General features: G+C 54.9%; 1 protein-coding gene across 2 annotated transcripts; it reads left to right on the top strand.

Annotated features, from left to right (window-relative positions):
* Positions 1 to 40: 40 nt before the first annotated feature.
* VARS1 (valyl-tRNA synthetase 1) lies at positions 41 to 13,161 on the top strand. 2 transcript variants are annotated; one of them, XM_036248656.1, is made up of 29 exons: positions 41 to 452; positions 2,701 to 2,835; positions 2,931 to 3,069; positions 3,304 to 3,428; positions 3,523 to 3,607; positions 3,808 to 3,908; positions 4,001 to 4,128; positions 6,284 to 6,448; positions 6,673 to 6,754; positions 7,265 to 7,384; positions 7,464 to 7,572; positions 7,664 to 7,758; positions 8,195 to 8,285; positions 8,536 to 8,660; positions 8,743 to 8,846; positions 8,926 to 9,084; positions 9,189 to 9,279; positions 9,406 to 9,511; positions 9,593 to 9,663; positions 9,747 to 9,872; positions 10,181 to 10,285; positions 10,368 to 10,436; positions 10,518 to 10,596; positions 10,714 to 10,841; positions 11,129 to 11,284; positions 11,452 to 11,658; positions 11,727 to 11,838; positions 11,930 to 12,255; positions 13,022 to 13,161. In XM_036248656.1, the coding sequence occupies exons 1-29, from the start codon at positions 66 to 68 to the stop codon at positions 13,088 to 13,090; spliced, it is 3,795 nt and encodes a 1,264-aa protein (XP_036104549.1). In that variant the 5' UTR covers positions 41 to 65; the 3' UTR covers positions 13,091 to 13,161. The 2 variants fall into 2 exon arrangements, with proteins under 2 accessions (XP_036104549.1, XP_036104548.1); XM_036248655.1 differs by having other exon boundaries at positions 66 to 452; positions 3,520 to 3,607; positions 13,022 to 13,159.
* Positions 13,162 to 13,435: the final 274 nt, after the last annotated feature.

Below are 13,435 nucleotides of genomic sequence, written 5' to 3'. Positions count from 1 at the left end.
CTCAGTCTTCCCGGTGTCTCTTTCTCCTTAGGTCTTTTCCACCCGGTTGGGTCCCCTGCAGGACCATGTCCATCCTCTACGTCTCCCCTCACCCTGATGCCTTCCCAAGCCTCCGAGCCCTCATAGCTGCGCGCTACGGGGAGGCGGGGGAGGGGCCGGGCTGGGGAGGGCCCCACCCCCGCATCTGTCTCCAGCCGCCTCCAGCCAGCAGGACTCCCTTTCCCCCACCCCGCCTGCCTGCCCTGGAGCAGGGGCCCGGTGGGCTCTGGGTGTGGGGGGCCACGGCTGTGGCCCAGCTGCTGTGGCCAGCAGGCCTGGGGGGCCCTGGGGGCAGCCGGCCAGCCGTCCTCGTCCAACAGTGGGTCAGTTACGCCGACACGGAGCTAATACCAGCTGCCTGTGGGGCAACGCTGCCCGCCTTGGGACTCCGCAGCTCTGTCCAGGACCCCCAGGTGAGTGGGGAGAAGATGGGGAGCGGGAGTTTTAGAAGAAGGAAGCAAGAATTGGAATGGATAATGAGGCAAGAAGATAGCATGTCAGATGTGGGGAAAGACTGATCAAATCCCAGATTGCCTAGTAACTAACCCCTCTGAGCCTTAGGCTTCCTTTTGTCTATGAAAACTTTAGTTTTCATGTTGAGAAGATTAAAAGAAGTGTGCAGAGCACAGTCTAGTGCTAGGCACTTGAAAGTTCCTGAATAAAAGTTTGATGAGCTTTAAACCGATGATAGAAGTTACTGTGAATTGTAGGGAAAGACTGGGTGAAGGAGATATGAAGAGGAGAGAGGAGAGGCAGGTAGGGCCAGGAGAGATAATGATGCTGGGAGGCCAGAAAGGAGCAGTGAAATGAGGGGAAAGTAAGGGAAAGGAGATAACCACAACAGATTGTAACTAAGTCCTTCCAGAGTGGGGCTGTGCCTTCTGGTCCTTATCACACACCATATATTGAACACATGGTAGATATTTAGTATTTTTTTCCTTTATTGATTTTAGAGAGAAAGGAAGGGAGACAGAGATAGAAACATTGGCCCTGGCCGGTTTGGTTCAGCGGTTAGAGCGTTGGCCTGTGGTCCAGAGAGACCCGGGTTCAGTTCCCGCTATGGGCATGTACCTCGGTTGCAGTTTGTCCCTGGCCCTGCTTGGGTCATGTGGGTGGCATCCACTTGATGTGTCCCTTTTATGTCGATGTTTCTCTCCCTCCCTCCCTCCCACTCTGTCTGAACAAAAAATGGAAAAATGTCCTCGGGTACGGATTAAAAAAAAGAGAGACAACATTGATTGGCTGCCCCCTGCACGCCCCCCACTGGGGATTTGGCCCAGAACTTTGGCATGTACCCTGACTGGGAATCAAATCAGCAACCTCCTGGTGCATGAGTCAGTTCTCAACCACTGAGCCACACCTGCCAGGTGATATTTAGTATTTTTTGAATGAATGAATAAATAATTGAGTAAATGGAATCAATATGTGACTTAGATCCTGGCTGGCTCCCTCATGTCCTGATTACACTATGTGAAATAGAGGTCTCTCTTGAATGCAGACTGGTGCAGCCACTATGGAAAATAATACGGTGTTTCCTCAAAAAATTAATAATAGAACTGCCATTTGACCCAGTGATCCCACTTCTAGGAATATATCCTAAGAAGCCTGAAACACCAATCAGAAAGAATACACGTGCTCCTGTGTTCATAGCAGCACTATTTACAATAGCTAAGATCTGGAAACAGCCCAAGTGTCCATCAGTAGACGAATGGATAAAAAAGCTGTGGTACATATACACAATGGAGTACTATACAGCTGTAAGAAAGATCTCTTATCCTTTGAGACGACATGGAGGGACCTGGAAAATATTAATGCTGAGCGTAATAAGCCAGTCAGAGAAAGACAAATATCACATGATCTCACTTATTTGTGGGATATAAAATCAAAATAAGCTAACAAACAAAATAGATCTAGAGACATGGAAGTAGAGAACAGACTGATAAACCTCAGGGGCAGGGGAGAGGAACAGGCGGGAAGAGAGAACCCAAAGAAATTAAATGCATATATGCATAACCAGTGGACACAGACAGCAGTGCGGTGAAGAGTAGGGCAGGGAGAAGGGTGTCAATGGGGAAGAAGGAGGGACATCTGCAATACTTCCAACAATAAAGAAAAAAATCATTAAAATAGAGGGCTCCCTCTTTGGCATTCCCTCTCTCCCTCAGCCTGATTTATTTCTGTTCATAGCATTTAAGGAGAAAAACAGGGTAATGCATATTTGCTCATTTATTGTCTCCCCAATTACAATGTAAACTCCAGCAGGTCAGGTGCCCCATCTGTTTAAATTCTCTCCTCATTCCTTAGAGAAGTACCTGGCATGTAGTAAGTTGCTTAATAAATATTGTTGAAACAATTACTGTGTTGTCTCATGTAATCGTTAACTTCATGTACTTCTTATTGCAACTGACACATAGTGAGTGTTCAGTAGGAATTTACTGAATGAATGAAAGAAAGAAAGAAAGAAAGAAAGAAAGAAAGAAAGAAAGAAAGAAAAAAAGAAAGAAAGAAAGAAAGAAAGAAAGAAAGAAAGAAAGAAAGAGGCAGCAGGGCTTCTTTTTCTTATGACCATTTCAAAGAAGATGAAACTAGCCTCAGAGGTCATGATTTGTGGGAGTGGAAGGAGGCCAAGCCCTGTCTCATACCCCTTCCCCTTCCTGCTAGGCTGCACTGGGGGCCCTGGGACGGGCCCTGAGCCCCTTGGAAGAGTGGCTTCGGCTGCACACCTACCTGGCCGGGGAGGCTCCCACGCTGGCTGACCTGGCGGCTGTCACAGCCTTGCTGCTGCCTTTCCGATACGTGAGTCACCAGGTCCTGGCAAAGAATGGGGTTACTTCCTCTCAGACCTCACTATAAGGTAACTAAGGATAGTTTATTTCTTTTCCCCTTCCTAGGTCCTACACCCCTCTGTCCGCCGGATCTGGGGTAATGTCACTCGCTGGTTCATCACCTGTGTCCAGCAGCCAGAATTCCGGGCTGTGCTGGGAGAGGTGGTTCTGTACTCGGGGGCCAGGCCTCTCTCCCAACAGCCAGGTGAGGAAGGGTGCAGGTAGGAGGGGAGGGGTTCCCTGGGGTCATCCATGCAGCTCACTTTCTTTGTTTCTCTCAGAATGACAGAATTCCAGGGGCAGGTGCCTGTGGGAGGGTAAGGTGGGAGGTCAGCATGGAGAAGCCCTTGGGTAGCTGGAGTAGCCCATCTGAGACACAGCAGCACCTTCACAGGGGGCCTCCTGTAGGCTAAGTCTGCATTTCTATGCCTCTCACCAGGCCCTGAGGTCACTGCACCTCCAAAGACACCTGCTCAACTCAAGAAAGAGGCAAAGAAACGGGAGAAGCTAGAGAAATTCCAACAGAAGCAGAAGATGCAACAGCAGCAACCGTCGCCCAGGGAGGTAAGAGGCTAAGGGAGGTAAGGACAGGATGTTGGTGCCATAGTGAGGGGGGAGGGGCCTGATATCTGGGTCTGTATCTTTCCCTCCCAAGCAGAAGAAACCAAAACCAGAGAAGAGGGAGAAGCGGGATCCTGGAGTTATTACCTATGACCTCCCAACTCCACCTGGGGAAAAGAAAGGTACGAGGACAGGGAAGGAACCCCCACCCTTCACCGCCACCCTCCTCAGCTGCTGCTGCTTCTGTTTTTCCCATCCTGCTTTGTCCTTGCTCCCACCATTTTATTTGGTGAAGATTTGCAGAGGTGCTTCTCTGCGGGCTCACCCTCCCTTTCCAGCTACTCTCAGCCTCAGCACTGATTCCTGCCTGCCTCTCCTGCAGATGTCAGTGGCACCATGCCCGACTCCTACAGCCCCCAGTACGTGGAGGCAGCCTGGTACCCTTGGTGGGAGCAGCAGGGCTTCTTCAAGCCAGAGTATGGAGTGAGTGGGCACTGCCACCCAGGCCTGGAGGGGGAGGGGCTGGGAGAGGTGCCGAGACGCCTTAGCATATGGCCATCCTTCCCCCTACACAGCGTTCCAGCGTGTCAGCACCAAATCCACGGGGCACCTTCATGATGTGCATTCCACCCCCAAATGTGACAGGCTCCCTGCACCTGGGCCACGCGCTCACCAACGCCATCCAGGACTCCCTGACCCGGTGGTGAGCTCCTGTCCCCTCCCAACTGGTTCTTTCTGCTTCCTTCCCTTCCCTGACTAGGACCCTCCCCCTCTCCCTTCCATGTTGGCCCTCAGCTCTGCCCTCTGGTGGTGGTACACTTCTCTCTCATTCCCCTCTGATCACAGCTTTCTCCCCTAGTCAATAACCGACACTCACCAACTTGTAGACACCCTTCTCTCCCTTCTCTTGTTAGTAGAAATAACAACTTTTTTTTTTGTTAATCCTCACCTAAGGATATTTTTCCACTGATTTTTAGAGTGGAAGGGAGGGAGAGAGAGAGAAACAAACATAGATTGGTTGCCTCTCACACTACCCTGACTGGGGCCTGGGATTGAACCTGCAACCCAGGTACATGCCCTCAACTGGGAATCAAATCCACAACCCTTCAGTCTGCAGGCCGATGCTCTGACCACTGAGCAAAACCAGCCAGGGCTAAATAACATTATTTTAATTAAACAAGAAATAATGTGAAATATTCTTATTGTAAGAAATTTAAAGTTTCAAATCTCCTTGACTACCCCGTTGCAGGCCTACTCCTTCTCAAGACTGAGCCTTTGTTATCGCTTTGATTTTGGATCTTTTTTTATCTTTCTTGTCTATTACTTACATGACATGCACCCGTAGAAATGTATAGTTCTCCTTTTGGGTAGGATTTTCTTTTTTGTCATGTTGTTCTTCAACTTTCTTCTTACACTTAATAGTTGTCTTAGAGATCTTTCCTGACCCTTATGTATAGACTGATTTCATTCTCTGTCATTTCTCTGTAGCATTCCATAGTGTGACTATACCATAATGGAGTCACTTTTTAAAAAACTTATGGTTTCTAATTTTTCTCTGTCGAAATCTTGCTGGGCTCAGCGGTTTGAGCGTCAGCCTGTGGACCGGAGAGTCCTGGGTTCGGTTCCCGCTAAGGGCATGCACCTCAGTTGCAGTTCATCTCCAGCCCCGATTGGGGTCGTGTGGGTGGCAACCATTCGATGTGAGTCTCGCACATTGATGTTTTTCTCTCGCTCTTCCTCTCTTTCTCCCCCCTGCTCTATTTGAAGATAAATGCAAAAATGTCCTCGGGTGAGGATGAAAAAAAAAGAGAGAAAGAAAATCTTGCTGGAATACACATTCCTACACAAGCTTTTTCAAGCACATGTGAAAGAAGACTTCTCTTGCGTAGTTACCAGAAAGTGAAACTGCTAGGTCAGAGGGACATGCCTACATTAAGTACAAATAGAAACTGCCAATTTGCCCTACAAAACAGCTTTACCCATTTATATCTCCATGAATTCCCTGTGAGGATATTCATTTCCCCATGGCCTTGCCAACTCTGGACATTATCTTCATTTTGCTAATCTGATGGGCAAAAAGAGGCCACCTCTGTAGTTCTGATAACTAGTGAGTTGTGCCTCTTCCCGTGTCTGTGCCAGTCTGGTTTCTCCTCATAGAACTGTCTGTGTACATCTGTCATTGCCCACATTTCTATTGATTCTTTGTTGTTGTCTTTTTCTTTCCTTTTTTTTTTTTTAACTTTTGTTTATTGATTTTAGAGAGAGAGGAAGGGAGAAAGAGAGAGAGATAGAAACTTTGATGAGAGAGAACATCAACTGGCCACCTCCTGCATGCCCCCTACTGGGGATCGGGCCCACAACCTGGCCATGTGCCCTTACTGGGAATCTAACCAGCGGCCTCCTGGTGCATGGGTCGACGGTTAACCACTGAGCCACAGCGGCCGGGCAGAAAACTGTCATTTTCTATGGTTTTTCTCATAGTTTTAGTTTTTTAAATTGTTTTTCCCTTTTGTATTGATAGGAAATCCCACCCCTGACAAATACTAAATTGGCTTGGATCTGTTTCCAGTCACTAATTTGTTCCCTTTCGTCTGTAACTTTGTTCCTGTGTTGTAACTAACTGCTTGAATAAGCATAACTTTCCCACATGTTTTGCTGTCTAGTTGGACAGGAGCCTCCTCTTTGTTCCTTTGCCAGATTGCTGTGGCTGGCCTTGCACGTCTCCCCCAGACCGGAACTTGAGGATTGGGTCCCTCTCCACTGCCCTTTCCTTTCCGAGTGCGCTGACGTCCCACCCAGAGGCCCTCTTCATTAGTGCCAGGCTTCACCAGTCCACTCACCTCTGTCCTCCTCCACAGGCACCGCATGCGTGGGGAGACCACCCTGTGGAACCCTGGCTGTGACCATGCAGGCATCGCCACCCAGGTGGTGGTAGAGAAGAAGCTCTGGCGAGAGCAGGGCCTGACCCGGCACCAGCTGGGCCGCGAGGCATTTTTGCGGGAGGTCTGGAAGTGGAAGGAGGAGTGAGTGTGCAGCAGCCCTGGCTTCCTGCCCCCTTCCCCTCAAGACCTGTGTCACCCGTGACCCTGGCTTCAGGGTCACACCCTCTTCCAGAGGCTGAGGGTCAATGGCTTCAGAGCCCAGGTCAATTTCAGAGCATGAGTGATCCCCACACTGCCCCATCAGCCACCCCATGTCTCCCTGCAGCCAGGCCTGAGTGCTGATCTACCTGTCTGTCCACTCCCAGGAAAGGGGACCGGATTTACCACCAGCTTCGGAAGCTTGGCAGCTCCTTGGATTGGGATCGAGCCTGTTTCACCATGGACCCTGTGAATAGGAGGGGTCTTGGGGCTGGGGCTGGCTGGGGAGGCTCCCCAGTATGAGGCACCCATAGATGAGAGACTGCGTGTTGTACACTCCCCCAGGGATTGAACCCACACATGGGAAATCACCGAGGGTTCAGCTGCAAATGTCATTTCTGTTCCCTTGCCATGACCCTTTGTGCTTCTTGTCACCACTCTGGGAGCTCACATTCCTCCAGGTTGTACATGGGGCCTCACCCTCCCATGGAGCCTAAACTCCCAGGATTCTCTGCACTGGCACCTTTCCTCACCTGAGTGGCTTCCCTGCCATCTCCAGTATCGGCAGGCTTGTTGCCTGTGCTTGTGCTCCACAGTACCCTCTCCCCTCAGGGAAAGTACTGCGCCCTTGGCAGCCCTCATAGGGGTCTAGGTGCTGGGCAGTGGGACTCTGGACAGGCCAGTCTCACAGGACCCTGCTGCCTTGAAAAGTCTGCCTGGGCCCCTAGGCCCACCCCTGACTCCCCTACTCCTCCCTAGAAACTGTCAGCAGCTGTGACAGAGGGCTTCGTCCGGCTCCACGAGGAAGGAGTCATCTACCGCAGTACCCGCCTTGTCAACTGGTCCTGCACCCTCAACTCTGCCATCTCTGACATCGAGGTGTACCCCTGCCCCAGGCTCTCTGAAGCTCCACCCCAGCCCTAGTCCCCGGCCGCTTTTCCTAATACCCATTTCACAGGTGGACAAGAAGGAGCTGACAGGTCGCACCCTGCTCTCTGTGCCTGGCTACAAGGAAAAGGTGGAGTTTGGGGTCCTCATCTCCTTTGCTTACAAGGTCCAAGGCTCAGGTAGGAGCCAGGGCACCAGGATCCTGGGCTGGGTGGGGTGGAGCACAGGAAGGGGCCAGCGCTGAGATAACAAGGTTGCCTGTCACCCCAGAGAGCGATGAGGAGGTGGTGGTGGCGACAACTCGGATCGAGACGATGCTGGGAGATGTGGCTGTAGCAGTGCATCCCAAAGACCCCAGATACCAGGTGTGCGGGTGCTCCTGCAGCTGGGGAAGACTGCTGGCTGAAAGGCAGAGAAGATTCGATTAGAAAGTTATCTTGGCCCTGGCCGGTTTGGCTCAGCGGTTAGAGCCTGCGGACCAGAGAGTCCTGGGTTCGGTTCCCGCTAAGGCACGTCCCTCGGTTACAGTTTGTCCCCGGCCCCAGTTGGGGTTGTGTGGGTGGCAACCACTCGATGTGTCTCTCTCACATCGATCTTTCTCTTTCTCTCTTACCCTCTCTCTCCTTTCCGCTCTATCTGAAAATAAATGCAAAAATGTCTGCGGGTAAGGATTTAAAAAAGAAAGTCATCTTGGGGCTCCTTTCTAGCCCTGGCGGGGGAATTTGGGTATTGAGACATTCAGGGCCCAGGTTAGGAGGGCGCAGCCCTTCATGCATTTTTGAGGTCTCCCTTGGTTCCCAGCATCTGAAGGGGAAGAGCGTGATCCACCCGTTTCTGTCTCTCAACCTCCCCATCGTCTTTGATGATTTTGTGGACATGGAGTTTGGCACAGGTGAGCAGGGGACTGTCCTGTGGGGAGAGGAAGGAGCCCAGGAGGCACATCCCACCATCCCACTTCCCTGACAAAGAAAAGAAAATAAGCTTCACCTAAACAGGCAGGACTTGGGCTGGTTCTCAGGGAACTGTCTTAGGAAAGTGGGAGACAGGTAGTCTAGGAGACACATCCTTCAGCAAAAGAGGTGCATGTGGGAAGGGACTCCATTGAGTCTCTCATGGTCCTAGCACCCCCACGTACACTCTAGGTGCGGTGAAGATCACCCCTGCACATGACCAGAACGACTATGAGGTTGGGCAGAGGCATGGGCTAGAGGCTATCAGCATCATGGATTCCCAAGGGGCCCTGGTCAACGTGCCCCCGCCTTTTCTGGTGAGACTGCCTGGATGTGGAGCCTGGTCTGGGGACAGCGGGGTACCAAGGCACAGCCATAATGGGGCTTGTCTCCACCCAGGGCCTGCCTAGGTTCGAGGCCAGGAAGGCAGTGCTGGCGGCGCTGAAGGAGCGAGGACTATTCCGTGGCATCAAGGACAACCCCATGGTGGTGCCACTTTGCAAGTGAGGGTGGGGCCAGAGAAAGGGGGGTGGCTCCTCAGAGAGCTCCCCATTCAACCTCCCCACCTCTGTGTACCTGCAGCCGGTCCAAGGACGTGGTGGAGCCTCTGCTGCGGCCACAGTGGTACGTGCGCTGTGGGGAGATGGCCCAGGCCGCTGGTGCTGCTGTCACTCGGGGTGACCTCCGCATCCTGCCTGAGGCCCATCAGCGGACGTGGCATGCCTGGATGGACAATATCCGGTGCGTCAGGCTTTATGTGGGGAAGGTGACTGGGTGAGGTGCTGGTCCGGGCACAGGCCAGGGCACCTCCCTGGCCCTGACCCCTCCTTCCCTGCCATTTGCAGGGACTGGTGTATCTCCCGGCAGCTGTGGTGGGGCCATCGCATCCCAGCCTACTTTGTCACTGTCAGCGACCCAGCCATCCCCCCTGGGGAGGTGAGAACTGGTCCAGCGTGGAATACTGCACATTTGGGGGGAACTGTGGTTTGTTGAGTGCTTGGTGTGGGGCAGGGGCGGGGCAAGGCAGGGGCGCCCCCTGGGTATTCACTGCACCTGTGGCAGGACCCCGACGGGCGGTACTGGGTGAGTGGGCGCAGCGAGGCCGAGGCCCGTGAGAAGGCAGCCAAGGAATTTGGAGTGTCCCCTGACAAGATCAGTCTCCGGCAAGGCAAGGCAGGGCCTTGGGGGTGGAGGGCAGAGCTGGGCCTCTGAGCCTCATCTCTGACCTCTGACCTTTGGCTTCCCTCAGATGAAGATGTCTTAGACACCTGGTTCTCCTCTGGCCTCTTCCCCTTCTCCATCCTGGGCTGGCCCAACCAGGTACGTCCCAGAGGCCAGCCTAGGTGGGTGGGGGTCTTGGAGGTGGGTGCTTGGCTCCCCGTCACTCTCTGTTCTGCCCCTAGTCAGAAGATCTGAGTGTGTTCTACCCGGGGACACTGCTGGAGACAGGCCATGACATCCTCTTCTTCTGGGTGGCCAGGATGGTCATGCTGGGCCTGAAGCTCACCGGCAGGCTACCCTTCAGCGAGGTGCGAAGCCTGCTGAGACCCTCCCAGAGTCTCCACCCTCTCCTGTGCCACAGCTCAGACTCAGCATGGATGGGGCACAGGCAGGGTCCCTGGACAGCTGTGGGTGGGCCTGTGGGGCCTGGAAGCCAGCCTGGGATCTGCTTGGTGATTCTGTGGGCTTCCCAGAGAGGAGTGAGCACCTCTGAGTCCATGAAGGTGCTGAATGGGCTGGTGGGACACTGAGGGACTTGAGGTTCAGACACAGGGCCCTGGGGGGGCAGTGGGGTCTGGTAGGGAGGCGCAGCCTCACAGGCTCCTTCCTGCCTCAGGTCTACCTCCATGCCATTGTGCGAGATGCCCATGGCCGGAAGATGAGCAAGTCTCTGGGCAATGTCATCGACCCCCTGGATGTCATCTACGGAGTCTCGCTGCAGGTGGAGCTGGGTGCTGGGCCAGGCTGGGGAGGACTTCAAGGCTGTGGCCACAGCCCCCTGACCCCTCCCACCTCACCCTCAGGGCCTCCACGGCCAGTTACTGAATAGCAACCTGGATCCCAGTGAGGTGGAGAGAGCTAAAGAAGGGCAGGTATGAGGGTGGCCAGGGCCAGGGAGTGGGCAGAGGGAAGGGGGTGCTGGCTCAGGACTCAGACACCGGCTCCTCTTGCAGAAGGCAGACTTCCCAGCGGGGATTCCTGAGTGTGGCACTGATGCCCTCCGGTTTGGACTGTGCGCCTACACATCTCAGGGTAGGGCCCCCAAATCTCTGTCATGTCTTTCCTCTTCTGAGGCCACCCCTCTCCTCCTCTGCCCTGGGTGAGATTTGGGAAGGAGGGTGGGGCTGAGGACACACTCACCGTACCTAGGTCGTGACATCAACCTGGATGTGAACCGGATACTGGGATACCGCCACTTCTGCAACAAGCTCTGGAACGCCACCAAGTTTGCCCTTCGTGGACTTGGCAAGGGTTTTGTGCCCTCAACCACCTCTGAGGTGAGGGCCTGGTAGTCACGAGATGACCAACATACACCCCTCCCAGTCCAACACCAAGTGTGGCCCAGGAGCCTCCATGTTGTGGGGGGCAGAGGGTTACAGGGAAAGCCCGGGGCATTGGGGTCCTACCCTCAGATACTGGCACATGATGGCTTTAGACCCAGCAGGCTCTTGGAATACATATTTGCCCATGGTTCCTGCCTCCGTGGGGTTCTGGCTCCCTCCTCCTGGGTATCTTCCTCCCCCCAACTACGGTGGGCCTTGGCTGATCTGCCCCTCCTCCCAAGCCTGGAGGCCACGAGAGCCTGATGGACCGCTGGATCCGCAGCCGGCTGACTGAGGCCGTGAGGCTCAGCAACCAAGGGTTCCAGGCCTACGACTTCCCAGCTGTTACCACCGCCCAGTACAGCTTCTGGCTTTATGAGCTCTGTGATGTCTACCTGGTGAGGAGGAGCCGAGTGGTGGGGGCAGCAGAGCCCTGGGCTTCCCTTTTCCAGTGGTTGGCCATGAGACCTGAGCTACCTGTCCCCCTCCCAGTTGTCACAGGTACAGTGAGGGCTGGAGACTAGACCTTTTCCAGCCCTGAGCCCTGTGCCTCTCCATCTCCTAGGAGTGCCTGAAGCCTGTGCTGAATGGGGTGGACCAGGTGGCCGCTGAGTGTGCTCGCCAGACCCTCTACACCTGCCTGGATGTTGGCCTGAGGTTGCTGTCACCATTCATGCCCTTCTTGACTGAAGAGCTGTTCCAGAGGCTGCCCAGGCGGACGCCACAAGCACCTCCTAGCCTCTGCGTTACCTCTTACCCAGAGCCCTCAGAGGTATGGGTTTGGTCTGGAGGGGGCTCCAGCCTGCCCTAGCCCTCCTCACCCCCTGCTTCGCCCCACAGTGCTCCTGGAAGGACCCTGAGGCAGAGGCTGCCATTGAGCTGGCCCTGAGCATCACTCGAGCCGTGCGCTCCTTGCGTGCCGACTACAACCTCATTCGGATCTGGCCTGACTGTGAGCCTTGGGGCCCCATGTCTACCCTGTCCCACTGTCCCTGGGCCCAATCTCCAGTATGGCTACCTTACCATCTTCCCTCCCCTGGCAGGTTTCTTGGAAGTGGCTGATGAGGCCACAGGTGCCCTGGCATCAGCAGTGTCGGGTTACGTGCAGGCACTGGCCAGCACAGGTGTGGTGGCTGTCCTGGCTCTGGGGGCTCCTGCACCCCAGGGTTGTGCTGTGGCCTTGGCCTCTGACCGCTGCTCAGTCCACCTGCAGCTGCAGGGGCTGGTGGACCCGGCCCGGGAGCTAGGCAAGCTGCAGGCCAAGCGTGGTGAGGCGCAGCGGCAGGCCCAGCGTCTGCGGGAGCGCCGAGCTGCTGTGGGCTACCTGGTCAAGGTGCCCCTCAAGGTCCAGGAGGCAGACGAAACCAAGGTGTGTGGTGGGGGTGGGCGTTTTCTTCCCTACTCCCCACATCTCGGACCCAGTCCTGTGGCTGCACTGTGCTCAGCCCCAGGCAGTCTATGGGGGGAGCTCAGAGCCCAGGCCCCTTGAGCAGATGGGGGTGGGGAACAGCTGGGTGGGTGGGTGGGAGCATAGCAAGGTGAAGACAGAGTCAGACCCAGAACCAGGTACCCTGCCTCCCAGCCACACTCCTTATGGCCAGCACCTAGAACATGGCATCCCACATGCCTGGGGCTGGGCTCGGAGCACATAGACTGGAGCCCTCCAGGCAGGAGCCCTGGGTAAGCCACGAGGGGCACAGGGAACAGCAGCCATGGTGCCAGGTAGCGTACTCACTGGATCCGCCCAGTAGCCCTCTCTGGGCAGGCAGGATTACTCTGGCCACTTTACAAATGAAGGCTGAATGCCTGCCTGGGAACCTGTGTTCCTAATCTCTGCCCCTCAGGCTGGGCCACTGAGTGGGACACCTGGGCTTTGAGGCTCCTTTGTCCTTAGGAACTGACCTCTCTGGGAAAAGGCAAGACCCAAAAGCCCAGTGATGGTGGAAGAGAAGTGGGGTGCTGGTGGGGAGGTGCTTGGGGTTCCCATCCCACCAAGCACACAGTCCCTAACTAATCCCTTCCCATGACCCTCACCTGACTTTCCAACTCTGACCCTCTGCCTTCGGTGGGCATTTGGAGGTCTTCTCTCTTGGGCCTGGGTCCTCACCACCCACTGCCCCTTGTTCCACCCCCAGCTCCACCAGACAGAAGCAGAGCTCAGGAAGATGGACGAGGCCATTGCCCTGTTTCAGAAGATGCTGTGATAACAACTCCAACCCTCATAACCCCCAGTGGTACACCCGGGGGGTGGCAGCAATAAATATTTTGCCACAAAGTCATTTTTTGTCTGCATGTGTACCAGGACTGGGAAAGGGGTGCTGAGGGGCCGGGTTCCCAGATCATCAGAGGCTGCAGACCGGGCCAGGCGCAGGTCCTGGTGGGCAGAGGTGCATCTGTCTGGGTCTGCCCTGGCACCCAGCCAGGCCTGAGTCATGCTGCGCTGCGGGTTCCCTTCCTCCCAGCTCTCACCTCCGCACTGCAGCCAAGGAAGGCCCGCCCTGGTAGCCGCTGCAGCTATGGCCAGGGCCTGGTTCTGCCCCACCCCGCTG

This window comes from Molossus molossus, unplaced genomic scaffold, assembly GCF_014108415.1.
Source record: "Molossus molossus isolate mMolMol1 unplaced genomic scaffold, mMolMol1.p scaffold_m16_p_8, whole genome shotgun sequence".
Lineage (NCBI taxonomy): Eukaryota > Metazoa > Chordata > Mammalia > Chiroptera > Molossidae > Molossus > Molossus molossus.
Note: the sequence above shows the minus strand (reverse complement) of the source record. Positions and strands in the feature narration are given on the sequence as shown.

What these genes read in the sequence shown, in the direction of transcription:
- VARS1 (XM_036248655.1), top strand. Translation starts at nt 66, where the DNA reads ATGTCCATCCTCTACGTCTCCCCTCACCCTGATGCCTTCCCAAGCCTC. An exon ending in CTGCCATCTCTGACATCGAG is followed by an intron (nt 7,385 to 7,463) that starts GTGTACCCCTGC and finishes CCCATTTCACAG; the next exon opens with GTGGACAAGAAGGAGCTGAC. An exon ending in ACGTGCCCCCGCCTTTTCTG is followed by an intron (nt 8,661 to 8,742) that starts GTGAGACTGCCT and finishes GTCTCCACCCAG; the next exon opens with GGCCTGCCTAGGTTCGAGGC.